Source organism: Rhinolophus hipposideros, assembly GCF_964194185.1.
Source record: "Rhinolophus hipposideros genome assembly, chromosome: 5".
Taxonomy (NCBI): domain Eukaryota; kingdom Metazoa; phylum Chordata; class Mammalia; order Chiroptera; family Rhinolophidae; genus Rhinolophus; species Rhinolophus hipposideros.
The window spans coordinates 93012574-93026374 of record NC_138051.1 but is presented as its reverse complement, the minus strand read 5'-3'; the positions used below and the strand labels follow the sequence as shown (position 1 = coordinate 93026374).

General features: G+C 43.8%; 1 protein-coding gene across 2 annotated transcripts; it reads right to left on the bottom strand.

Moving 5' to 3' along the window:
- Window positions 1-6032: 6032 nt before the first annotated feature.
- Window positions 6033-7823, bottom strand: LYSET (lysosomal enzyme trafficking factor). 2 transcript variants are annotated; one of them, XM_081048724.1, is made up of 2 exons: window positions 7734-7823; window positions 6033-6859 (listed from the first exon to the last, which is right to left on the bottom strand). In XM_081048724.1, exon 2 carries the CDS (start codon window positions 6841-6843, stop codon window positions 6448-6450), a length of 396 nt encoding a protein of 131 aa, XP_080904850.1. In that variant the 5' UTR covers window positions 6844-6859; window positions 7734-7823; the 3' UTR covers window positions 6033-6447. The 2 variants fall into 2 exon arrangements, with proteins under 2 accessions (XP_080904850.1, XP_080904849.1); XM_081048723.1 differs by lacking the exon at window positions 7734-7823 and adding an exon at window positions 7315-7727.
- Between the last annotated feature and the right edge of the window lie 5978 nt (window positions 7824-13801).

Genomic DNA, 13801 nt, shown 5'->3' with positions numbered 1-13801 from the left:
TAGAAAAGCTGGGCTAAATATGAGGTAGAGTACCATAAAAAAAAAAAAAAAAAAAAGGTAGGAGGTGTTTCTAAAACTGATGTGCCTTGGCCTGAACCTTGGAAAAAATGCTCTCTAGCCAGTGAATTATTCTCAAAGTGTAAAACGAATTTCAGTGTTGCTATGACGATTACAGTCTCAGGTGACCTTTGGGATCAGAATTACTCTATTTAAAGACATGACCCAGGAAACAGTGAATGCTAGACAGTAAGCTTCTATTTAAATCTTTTAAAAAGTAGCCGCTCACATTGGGTACAGTTTTAAATGGAAATTTACTCTGGTGCCAAAAATTCTGCTGGGGATAGAAGTAGCTTATAGAAACATTACTAGTTTAAATGAGTGCTTTATGGGGCCAACGTATTGCCTTGAACATCAAAGTACTGAAATTTTGTGCTGTAGCTCTAAGAGGTTGTTTTGACACTTGGTGCATGTGTTACCTGGTTTAGAAAACTGTTACTTTCATGATTGTAACTTGAGAATTTCTCAAGACTCTCACCAGCACTTAAAATATACCACTTGTTTGTGAGTGTAGTATATGTTTTTCTCTACATCAATAAGAAAAATCCCAAGACAACCAACATCACAAGAACTGTTAGCAAAAACAAATTGAGAGGCTCATTTGAAATCTTGGCCTTGAAAATAATATATCACTACGTGCTGAAACCTGAAAGAGCTTAATAACCAAACTTCCCACTTCCCTGGCACATGTGACAGGCACTTAGTAGTAAATGTTAACTACTACGCACTTAGTAGTAAATGTTAACTTTAATCTTTATTCTCTGGAGAGTAAACTAGATTGTTCTGCAGGCTAGTGAGAGAGGTGTTCAGTGACACTGAGACTCCTTCATGCAGTAAATAATTACTGAGCACCGACCAGGTTCCGGGCACTTCTAAGCAGGGGCATTCAGCAGTGAGCAGACAAAAGCCCTGCCCTCGTGGAGGGAGTTTAGATTCTGACAAATTCTATAACATGTCAAGTGGTAAGTGCTGTGGAGAAAAACGGAAGGAGGATGCTGCCTTTTTAGTGGGTTTGTCAGAGGCAGCCTTACTAAGCTGACAACTGAGCGAAGGTCTGAAGGCGATGGAGCAGGCCAGGGCCAAGCATCCAGGCAGAGGTGCACTGAGTGCAGAGGCCTTGAAACCGGTTTTTCTGGTGTGTTCTAGAATGAACAAGAAAACCAGTGTGGCTGGAGTGGAGTCAGAGGCTGAGAGAGTAGTAGAAAATGAAGCAAAGGTCAAGGGCTACTTATTTATGACTCTGTGTGCCATGTTAAGGACTTCGGCTTTGATTCTGAGAAGGAAGGCTGTGAGAGGAGTTCTGAGAGGCATAGCACTTGAAAAGGACCCCTCGCCAGTTGTTAGGTAGTCGTCCTGTCGGGGACTTGAGATTGTTGGTGAGTGGTAAGATCAGCAGCGTGGCTTTGGACATCTTAGTAAATACCAAGTAGGCAGTTGGCTATTCACACTTGGAATAGCCACACTTGGAGCTCAGCAAAGAGATGGAAGGTAGTGATACAAGTTTGAGCGTTTAAATCCATGAGCTTGGATGAGATGACCAAGAGAGTAAGTAGAGAAAAGAGAACTGAAACATGCCAACATTAATTGGAAAGATCCCCGAGGAGAAACCAACAGAGGAGAAAGGAGAAGCTGATGAGGAAGAGGAAAACCAGGAGAGCATCTAAAACTGGGCTAATACAAGGTAGCTACTAGCCACCTGTGGCTATTTAAATTATAACTGAAATTTTAAATTCAGTTCCTCAGTCAGTTACTTTAGCCACGTCTCAAGGCTTATTTCATGTGGCTAGTCACTACTGATTTGGACAGCACAGATGTATAACACTTCCATATTCACTAAAGTCCTACTGGGCAGTACTGATCCGGAAGGCGACTGCAGAATGTACACATCTCAAGGAGAGGGGGGGTGTCAAAAACTGCTAATAAACAATCTGAGGACTGAGACTTGACTAGTGGATTTAGTTATTTGTAAGTGACCAGCGACCTCTTGACAAGAGAGCCGATTTGGTGGAATGAAGCAAAAAACTGATAAAATTGTATTCAGGATAAACTGCAGGAACGGGAATCAGAAAATATAGATAGCTCATTGCCAAACGTAGGCTCCAGCTGGCAGCTGTCTGCAGTCTACTCAGTGTGCTCCGCTGCTCAGGGACCCAACAGGCCCGCCCGGGGCTCCCAGGGCTGTGTGCCCAGGTCCATTCTAAGCTACTGCAGGCGCCGCTCAGGACCACGGATGTCACCTCAGCCTCACGTCCTGCTTCCTCCTGCTATGGGCTGGGAGGAAGTAGTAGTCCTGGAAGTAGTAGTCCTGGAAGCAGGAATGAAACTGTCCTGTCCCTCACCTTGGGACTGACCACGCCAGCCTGTCCTGATCACTGTGCATTCCTGCCTGACCTCCACTGGATCATTGCCTTCAGGTACAGCGGCCTCTTCTGTAATGACCTCTCGATTTCTCCATGGTGACATCTATATATCAGTTTATAAGGCCCTGCTCAGTGGGGCCTCTCACCTTCTAACAATAAACTCTATTTAAACCTTGAAAACATAAGAAACATAGACACCTCTTTAAATATTGGCAATCGGCCAGCTGGGTTGAACTTACCACACAATATTTGTTGAAGTTGTTCCCAAGACACAGCTCTCCTGACAGTTGTCTTTGTGGTGCATAAAACCCCGTGGCCGTGATTCTCAATCCTGATACAATCATCTGAAGATCTCTAAAAATAGGATTGCCTGCGCTACACCCCCAGGGATTGATATAATTGGTTGGGAAAGGACACTAGTATTGTTCACGTGAGGAGTTTTGCTGTTTATTTCTTTGGATGTTTCTAACGTACAGGCACAGTTAAAGACCTACTCGCCTTAGACCAAAACAAAAATGCTAATGCATGCTGATTCCCAATCATGGTCCAGAATTACCCGGAACTTCACAAATATGTTGAATCTATAGTGATGGCACATATTTGATACAAAAATGAGTCACGTGGTATTGTGGTAAGCTTTTCTGCCAATGTTTTGGAGACTGAGCATGTTAAGCCCATGGAGAAGGAAACCAACACTAGATAATCTTAATAAAGACTTTAACAATACCCATGGTGAACAAACAGACCAGTTTGACTATTTTATGGATGCAGATAATGTAAGGGCTCTTGGGGCACTTTATCTAATGATTCCATTTCCTCAAAAACAAGCTTTTTGTTAATTATGAAGCTTTGAAATTATATAATCTTTGACATAGAGTCAATTCTAAATTTAGGGAATCCCATTTTTCTTTAAAACTGGTAACATCTTTAAAACCAGTAAATTTATGTGGTAACTAACACTCCATGAATTAGATGTTTGTTTCCACAATTCATTTATTTATTCCCTATCCTGGCATTAAAAACAAAAGTTTCTGGCATGTTTCTGTGAAAAACATCGTACAGATATTACTTCATTTCAGGTGTAGTTGCAAATAAATGACTCATTAAACCACTGTGGGATATAACTCTGTTTTTCTCATAACTGGAAGAAAATTATTGACTAGTTATGGATCCTAGGATGCTTGTCTGTTCCCTAAAATCTCTGAAGCACTTCCTATATTTGCCGTTATCTCACTACCTCACTCCTGGAATCACTGCTTTGTGTATTGTGACGTGAATATAAAATAAATGATCTGTAATACACATCAATTTCAACCTCCTCCTCAATCTAGTAGAGCGAGGAGATAAATTTTACCTTTCCCTCTTTACAAAAAGAATACTTTGAGCTATTAAATAGCCACAGACAACAAAACAGCAATAATCCAACTTGGATAATTACTTCCTAACTAATCAAAAAAACAGATTAACTCTGCAATCTGAAACTTAATAGTTACATTTGGAAATACTGCATTACTCTTACTGTAATTATTTTGCTATTTCTACTACCAAGGCAATATGATCTTGAAAAATAGAGACGGACTGAGTATTTACTTACCAAATCTCAAAATATTAGAATTTGAAGTATAAGAGATAAAGTCTACTTCAATAAAAAGGAAGTACTGTTTTACAAGTGACAAATTCACACACCTTGCATTACGTCAGACATTTATAAAACAAAAAATAATTGAAATAATTTTCTTAAATCATTTCCAAACTATTAGTGCCTCAAGACTAATCAAATAAAACAAGAAACTGCTCGATGATTTTCCTCAAATTATCCTCATTGTTTGAGAAGCAGTATAGTGGAATGATAGAACTGGAGATCTCAAGCCAGACATTCTCGGTTCAAGTCCCGGCTCCTTCATTTACTTGCTGTGTGACATGGGCAAGTTATTCCTATTTCTGGTTTCCTCATGTTCCTCTTCTGTAAAAATGGCACCAGCACCAGTATATACCAGCTCACAGGGCTGTGGTGAAGACTGTAAACCAGAAAAGAGTGCCTGCAGCGTACTACAATGTTCCTGGATTTATGATGAGGTTACATCTCAATCCCATCGTTAAGTTGAAAATATCCTAAGTTGAAAATGCCTTTAATATGCCTAACCTACCGAACCTCAGAGGTTAAACTAGCCTGCGTGAAATGTACTCTGCACACGTACAGCAACCTACATTTGAGCCAAATCATCTCACCACCCCTGCCCAGCCTCACAAAAGTATCAGTGCGTATCGCTAGCCCAGGAAAAGATCAAAATTCAAAATTCGAAGTATGGTTTCTACTGAATGCACATTGCTTTCGCACCATCATAAAGTGAAAAACTGTCAAACCATGGTTAAGTTGAGGATGGTCTGTACTTAGTAAGTACTCAAAAAATGCAAGTGACTTGGTCATCTGACACTCAAAGAGACAGGTATTTCACACTGCCGCTTACTTGAAGATTTGGTGTACTAGAGCTGACTACATACCATTTCAGGAACCAAACCTTTGGAGGTACTACAGGAAAGAAATGAGACTAATTAGAGGTCTGATCTTGCTGCTTTTGAGTTACAGGTCACCACCTGCTTTGTCTTTCAGATAAAGCTGTGGAATGTGCAGCCTTCCATTCTGGTCACATCACACTTAAGGGTTGAGGTTTCTAGAAAACCTTTAGATTTTCAGTAGCTCATACAAATTGAGCTCCTCCTCGGTAATGCCATTTACATTCTTTGGCATGGCTAGGCAGATAGTACCCAGTGCTAAAACTTCCTATTATTTGTGAGAAGCACTGCAGCTCCGTGGTCAGGACCAAAGGTATCAGATGCCTGGTTTTAACTGGCTGTGCCACCTACCAGCTATGTGACCTTTGGCAAGTTACTTCTCCACCTGTGTCCTTATCTGTAAAATCTTGATAATTGTTACAGGGTTTTTGGATTGAGTTAATTCATATAAAGCTGTTAGAACAGGGCCCAACAGAGTAAGCACCAAAAAAAGTTACGATTATTATTAAAATCTATCAATGTGAAACATTTCCATGGTATTAAAGACATAACTGTATAAAAATATATCTAGATGTCACCCAGGAAAAAAAAAATTCCAAAATCTAATATTTCCCCTTTTTTAGTTATTTGTACTTGTCCCAGACATGAGGTAGTAAGTAGAAATGCAAAGAGGAACTACAAGGATCACATCTTCATGCAACGAACCTATCGCCTGAAGACCAGCTCTTAGGCTGGAAAAGGAAATCAGAAGGCTGTGGACGTGACAGCATCTTTTAGAGCACTCACATCTGACAAGGACTGCACTAAATATTTTCATTGAACACCTTGTTTCCATCTTCTGTGCCTGAGATTTCTCAACTTGCAACCATTTATCCTCTTCCCAAGTTTTTCTTAAACAAGTAGCATTAATAATGCTGGTGAATTAATAATCCCAGTAGCATTACCAAAAAGAGGAACAAATTCTGCCTATGGAGACAGCCATCACGTCAGTAATTTTTTACCAAATTTCTCACAAGCTAATAACAAGCAAGCATAAATAGCTGGCTTACAACAGGATGAATTGGTGTTTTAGTTTAAATAATTTTAAAGCAAGCCAAGTAGTTGTATAAAATTTAAACTTTATGACCATGTTTGGACCTTTTTACATTAAACACAATGGAAATGTTCATATTCATTTTTTTTCCCCAAAGGAAAAATTTCTGAACCATCACTATGTTGCACAGTAGAATAAAAATAAGAGTTCAGGTACTTAATTCAAGTTTCTAAAGAATGCAAATAACAGACACGATTTTACTTCCAAAATCTGAAGTCATCAACATGATTTTGTTGTACTGTATCTCAGGCTTTACCTAAAATTCATTATTATTCAGATAAAGATAGCCCCCTAGTCACATTTTTTAAAAAGCCTCTGCCCCACCACAACTTCCTGAGATCTGTGAAGAAACTGCAGTCTTGTGATCAGGTTCCATATAGTACTGGCAGTTTTGTAATCATAAGGAAAAACGGTGACTGACTTTCATGTGTCAATCAGTTGTAGTCTGCTGATCTGATTAGAAGCCTTGACAAATGCCTGGTGGCGATTGCAAATAACTGCCAAGCATATGGGGATAATACAGTAGCCCACCGTTTTGGGGTCAGCTCTTGTACAAGAATAAAGGAACAAAAACATCTGTAGGTAAGGTATCAGAAAAATGACTGTCCAAAACCAAAATGGCAGGGAGAGTAACCGAGCTTTCAAGGAGTGTGTCCATGTGGTTCCTTCAAGGGGCTCCTCGGGGTGCTGTTGAATGTGTTCCAAGGCCAGCCTATTGTAAGTCTCATTGATTTCAAAAACATAGTAGAATGCTGCTGCACTTGTCAACAGATACAATCCTACTCCAATCCATCCCATCCGCTGACGGAAGTTCATCATTCTCCATGCTCTGTGCCTTCAATTTTTAAAAAAGAAAAAACAGAGTTAGTGTCTAGTAATGCTGTCACGGCATCTATTCCAAGTGTACTTGCTTTATTTCCATTGAGTTCTAAAGTACTCCAGTAACGCATTTACGGTTTAAAATAAATTAAAATTACATTTATTAAGAACTGTGAATGACTTACAGGTTGTTTTTTTATGTAATAGTTACGAGGAAGTACAAAAAGTTTCGGTGTATATTTTCTGCTTTTACGTGAAACCCACAGAATAAATCACTATATCTGACTTAAATAGGTCCAGTACACCTTCCATTAAGAAATTGGAATTAAACTAGTTTCCCACGGAACATTTCGCTTTTACAATTCAAGTACTTTCTGGCTTAATACTATTGCTTCAGACGTGAACACTTGCTTCTACAAGCAAACCAATGTCGGGGTTCCCAAGTCAACACAGTAACTCTTAAACACTTACAATGGTCCCGAGAATCTTCCTGTTCCCACGGCAAGCGTTAAAGAGTCACTCAGGTCTGAATAATCGGGTGGCTTTGGCATTTCACAAAACGCTACCATAAAAGAAGTCCCCGGGGTCACCAGCTGGGAGGAAGGTGACCGCGACCAGCCTGGAGCACAAGCTAATTGTGATTAAGCACAGCGTGACTGCGGCCGGTCACGCGGCGGCCCGGCCCCCGTGGCCGCTGCCGGAGCCCCCAGCCTGTGTCACCCGGCCCGGCCGGAGGCTCCCCAGGCGCCCCGCCCCCCGCCGAGCTGCAGCGACCGGGGCTGCACAGCTGGCGCCAGGCCCGGGCCTCTTCGCCTTGCAGCGCCGGGAGCCCAGTGCCGGGCAGTGGCCACCGGCCGATCCCGCAGAGCTGGGCAGGCCCCGGATCTCACCTTCCTGTCCGGGTTGGCCCGCCCGCTCGCCGTCCCGGATGCTGCCACCGTCGGGGCTTCCGGCTCCGCCCGGAAGCGCGCTCGCCCCGCCCCGAGAGCTCGGGCTCCCGGTGATGTCAGGGTGCCTCGGCCGGCGCCGCCTGCCTGAGCCGCCCCGCGCAGCTCCGGGCGGGCCGTGGAGGAGGCGGCGGCGGCGCCGGGGGCGGTGCGTCCCTTCAGGTGGGCGGCTGCCCTGCCGGGCCGGTGCTGCCCCTCCTGGCCCGGCGCCGCGTGCGCGGGGCGGTTCTCCTCCCCGGCCGCCCTCTCAGGTGCCCACCCCAGGGGAGCGGAGGCCGCCGGCGGCTCCCCGGGCCTGGCCTCCCAAAAGCATCGGGAGCCGGCCCTGGCGCCGCGGCCCCGGCGAAGGAGCAGGCACCGGTCCTGGATGGCGGCGGGACGCCCGCGGCTGCGGAGGGGACGCTGGCTGCTCGCCGCACTGGGGGTGCGCGGGGCTTCCCCCGCCGTCCGCCGACCCGACTGCTCTGTCCTCACGGGCCGCGGGACCCGGCGCGCCAGCACCGGCGTGGGCTGCTTCGGAGGAGTGCTGTGAACTGCGGCGGCCTCGGTGCCCCCGACAGACCGGGACGTAAATCTGTTTGGGCACCGTGACGCTTCGGCTCTTAGGTGTAGGTGTGGATATGAACCTCGGAAAGCACTGTTGGTGGCCGGCATCCCCCAGCCTGTGATGTGACAGAAATGGGGGAGGCTCTGCGGGCGGGTTTAGCCCCCGGGGCGAGTATGTTCCGGAGGGACGAGAACAGGAAGGTAGCCCTGATGGGACTCGCCGAGGACACTAGTTATGCTCTGGTCCCTAAGGAGACCTGGAAAAGGGGGTGTCTGGAGAGCGGTCTGTAAGCCTCCTGCCCCAGATAATGAATTTTTAAGCAGATTGGCTGACTTTTAGAGGGAGAGGGCATGACATGAGGGGGGCTGACCAGAGCTCTTGGGTATGGAAACGGCCCTTTTGACCTAGACCAGGACGTGATCCTGGAAATCGGGCCCCCACGTTGGCACAGGCATTAGATGAGGCGCTTCAGCCGGCCCTGCAGTACCTAAAATACGAAAAGCTGAGAGTATTCTCAGGCAGTGATCCTCCAGGACCAGAAGAAGAAGAATTTGATTCCTTGTTGCCTACTACTCAAATGATGAAGTCATGGCAGGTGTCAGATGCCGAGAAAAGAAGGCGATTGCTAGAGAGCCTGAAAGGCCAAGCATATGGTATTATTCGTGTCCTCGAGAGAAACAATCCTTTAATCACGTCCCTGAATGTCTGCAGGCTCTTGAGCAAGTCTTCGGGGTTATTGATAATCCTAGGGAGTTGCAGGTCAAATATCTGACCACTTACCAGAAGGATGAAGAAAAACTGTCTGCTTACGTGCTAAGGTTGGAGCCTTTATTACAGAAGCTGGTGGAGAGAGGAGCAGTTGAGAGAGAGGTTGTGAATCAGGCCCACCTGCACCAAATCCTTGCTGGAACAGCCCCCAGAACACTGCACAGGAGGCTTGTTCTGCCAGAGGACGGCCCAGCCCCTGGCTCATTGGAGTTACTGACACTGTTAAGGGGTGAAGAAACAGCTGAGGAAGAGGAGGAGGTGCTTCTCCCGGCAGGATTAGAGAGGCATTTCACCTGAATCTTAGGAAACCAGGAAGGGATATCTGACAGCCGAGCATGCAGGTAGAACAATCTACATTCTCCAGTGATAGACATTACCCAATCCCTACCTTGTGCTGCCAAGTAACTCCTTTGTGTACAGTTCACAGTATAAATCCATTGTCATTTCTGTGCCTCTTTAATGTCTCCTAAATGTGTCATTGACTAGGAAGGCTGTATAGTTCTGCACTGGTATTTATATATTTAAATTCAGCCCTGTGAATTTTTTTATCATACAAAATTGCACAAAAGGTCTATTACTGCCTATATGTAGTGCTCTGACAGGAAGGCAAGGGTCAGGTGCATATGCTGACCAGATCGCGTGGAGACGTCAGCTTGTAACAGGTGCCAGTGTAGTATGTCAGATGTGATAATGTGTCATGGTGATTAGGTGTGCATTGCCCTTCATTTATCGTGAAGGTTGTGAGCAGTGGTTAAGATACTATTTTCTGTCTGTACCAGAATTTTATTGATTCGGTTCAGTCAAACCTTGAGGAAGAGTTAAATGGTAAGGTTGTTTGCAGCTGCCATCTCTAACCCCAGATTTCTGATGTCTCATCAAAACATCTAGTTTGGAGTATCATTTTAATAGGTGTTATAAGATTATAGGCATGAATTTATAAAATAAAGGAATGCTAATAAAATGACCTCTTTTATCTGTTTCGTTTTTATAAAATGTCCAAAGAGACTTCATTTGAACAGAGTTCCACAAGCATGAATCTGCGAATCACTGAATTTACACAATCTTAATCCTTTGGACACTTACCTCGTGGTGCCCACTGGGTGGGAAGTAGTTTTCTAAGTGAGATTACTGTTGGGACCTACTGAAGCACACAGAATGAGGCAGCACAAATTAGTGCACCTAGTAGAGCAGTGTGTTGATACACCCGTGCATTGATTTGGAGGGTGAAAGGGAAGAACTGAACATTGCATACCTCTGCGTGGCAGACTGGACCAGACATTTTTCCATGTACTTTCTCAACCTTCTTAAAACTGCTGCACAGGAATGGGCACAGAAAAGTTAAGAAAAACTTGCCCAACGTGACACAACTCATTTCAGAATTCTACAAATAAACGAATGAATAAATGTGGGAGAAGACTCAAATCTTCCTTGCAGAAAAATTTCAAGTCATTTATGTGGATACTGCCTCCTTTAGGAAGTGGAGTTTATTCCCTCCCCACCCTTAAGTGTGAGCTGAATATAGGAAGAATATGGAAAGGAAAAATAGTAACGTCAGTGAAGAAACCTGGCAGGGACTGGCTTGGCTAGGTGATCGAGGTTCGCATCAGTGATCAGTAATGTGGACAGCATGTAACCCCAATACAATGTGATGCCAAGGGCACTTCCCTCTGTGGTCTTCCTCAGAACCTGTAACCCAGTCTAATCATGAGAAAAACACCCGGCAAACCCACGTTGAGGGACGTTCTCCAAAATACCTGACCGACACTCCTTAAAACTGTCAAGATCATGGAAAACAGGAAAAGACTGACCTATCACAGACCAGAGGAGCCTAAGGAGACACTAAATGTAATGTATTCTAGAAGTCATTTTGGAACAGATAAAGGACCTTAGTGGAAAAGTGGAGTCTGAATATAGTCTGGACTTTAGTTAATAGTAATATATCAGTATTGGTTTCTTGGAGGTGACAAATGTACCATGGTAATGTAAGATGTTAATAGGGGGAAACAAGGTACAAGAATCGTAGTACAGGAACTCTTTGTAACTTCTGTGAGTCTATAACTTTTCTAAAATAATCATTGAATACATATTTGGATACTTACATACATACATAACACAAGCAAATAAGTGATCTGGGATGCCAGCCAGTGAAATAAGTGACTGGGGGTCCCCCCTTCCTAAAAATGGTTATTCATCTAAACACCACTAGGTGGCGGTGAGCACCCAGGTTAGGCCTCTGCAGGGCCAAAGCAGGGAAGAGGATTATTTCTTAAGTGGCATCATACCTGCCCCCCCACCTCTCCAAAGAGTGGAAAATTTCTCAAGCTTTTATGTGGAAAAGCATTTAAGTACTCACTCAGTGTGGGACAGTGACTTCCCCTCTAGGTCCATGACACTTCTAAAATCTTCAAATTAGCTTGTCAGAGAGGCCTGGCCTTGGCAAATAAACGGATCTGTCTATATTAGAATATTCTTTACGATTCCACTTCACTCCCAGCCAGAGCATTTCATAACATTGGAAACTAGATAATTTCAGAAATCAACTTCTGAAAGTCTCTTATTTCAAAGAGAATGACATTTAGGTCAAAAGTACTCTAGCCATCCTGGGTTTCCTACACTCTCCTGCCTATTACCAGCTAGCCTAATACCCACGTGGATTACCATGTAAACTGGACCCGTTTATTAAATTATTTGAATCAGTGTAAAATAGCATCTTAAGGCTCTTAGTTACCGCCCAGAGAGGTGGATTGGGTGTCAGAAAGCTGGGTTCTAAATAGAATATTGCAGATGAGGCAAGTGAGGTTCAGAGAAGACGAGTGGCTTCTCAAAGACACACAGCTAATTAGTGACAGAATGAAACTTGAACCCAAATCTCAGCCTGCCTCTGGCTTGCTCTATGACTTGAAGTAAGGGCACTTAATTCCTCTTGGACTTCAGTTTACTTAACTTCAAAATCTACAGTCCCTTTCAGCTCTAAAACTGTGGGACTCAAAAGATCCCTATATTTATTTCAATATCCTTAATTTAAAAACTGACTCTAAGTTCTTAACACGCCTAATATTTGTCACTTAACATGTGTTCCCAAATATTATAAGGATATCTTGTAATGAGTGTGCTTTCTAATTCCCTAACTAGTTTCTGTTCCCTGTGATATCAAGGGGTATCATATCCCCCATGTAAGCCTAACATGGTGTTTCACACTTGAGAGGTAATAAATGTCTTAACTAATTAGTAATGCTCTGATGTGCCTTAGTACCTATAATAATAATAATAATAATCATGGCTCTCATTTGTTAAGCTCTTCCTATGTGCCAGGCAGGTTGCTAAAGGCTTTACATACTCATATATTACCTCATTTAAGTTTGACTACAACCTTTGTGGGTATATTTCTATCCCTAATTTCAAGTAAGGAAACAGATCTTTGGATAGATAAAGTGGTTTGCCCAGAGTCACACAGCTAGAAGATGTCAAGATGTATCTGGTTCAACAGCCAGTAACTTAAACTGTGTGAGGCAGCTTCCAAGAGTATCTTGGCTCTGAACCAAACTAGCACCACTTCAAGAGTGGGTATGAGTATGTGAATATATTAATAATCATCGGTGAACCAGTTTCTGACCATATAACCTAAAACCCTATCTATCACCACTCCCCGCTGTCTCCCTCCAAAAATAATAACACAAGCCCGGTTATGCTGCCATGGAGACAACACTGATAGCCCTCACCCAGCACCCATTAGCTCTCTTCCACCTTTGTATCTGACGTCAGATTTGTTCACCCACTTTATAGAACTGTGAATTTCAGGGGAAACCCAGCCTTTCCCTAGCCGCTGCAGGAAGTGGGGGTGGTAACTCTTGATGAGTTGAAGAGGACTCGGTACTCTTTGCCCAACTGCTTGTTTGAGGCATGGGCAAATCACGCAATTCAGTCCAGTGAAACACGAACAGCTATTTTTTATCTTTTATTTATGTGAGCGCAGCTCTCTGCCAGAGTGCCTCAATTCAGATTCCAGCCCCACCATTTTCTGACTTGGTGGCTTCAGGCAAGTTTATGAACCCTTTCTGGGCTTCAGGTTCTGCATCTGAAAATAGAGATAATAATGGCACTTCCTCATAGGGTCACTGTGAAGACCAAATGAATGAATAATGTAAAGTGCTGAGAACTACCTGCTACCTAATAAGCACTCACCAAACAGCTGTTGTATTTGTTCTCTATGGCTGCACAGATTACCCAAAGCCTAGTGACTGAAATCAAAGTCGTTATTTTTCAGTTTCTGTGCATCAAGAATCTGGGAGTGACTTCACTAGCAGTTCTGGCCCTCGGAAAGACTGCAGCAGAGGTGTCGGGCAGGACTGTGGCCATCTCTTCGGAGATCTTCTGACCTCGCCCACAGGGGCTTCTCTACGTGACACGCAGCTGATTCCCACTGGAGGCAAGCAAGCCAAGAGGGAGTGAGAGAACACCCCATACAGAAGCTACAGGTTTTTCATCATCTTATCTCAAAAGTGACATCCCATTACTTCTGTTGTATTCTAGTCATTAGAAGCAAGTCAATAAATCCAGCCTATACTCAAAGGACAGAGATTACACAAGGAATTCCAGGAGGAAGACTCCCTGGGGGCCAGCTGAGAGGCCTGCACATGACAGCTGTTACTGTTTTTTTTACATATACAGAGAACGAGTCTATAGCTTCGTTACTTCT

Coding starts and splice junctions, on each gene's coding strand:
- LYSET (XM_081048723.1), bottom strand. CDS start 7,412: ATGGTAGCGTTTTGTGAAATGCCAAAGCCACCCGATTATTCAGACCTG. Junction 6,860..7,314: donor GGAAGATTCTCGGGACCATT/GTAAGTGTTTAA, acceptor TAAAAATTGAAG/GCACAGAGCATGGAGAATGA.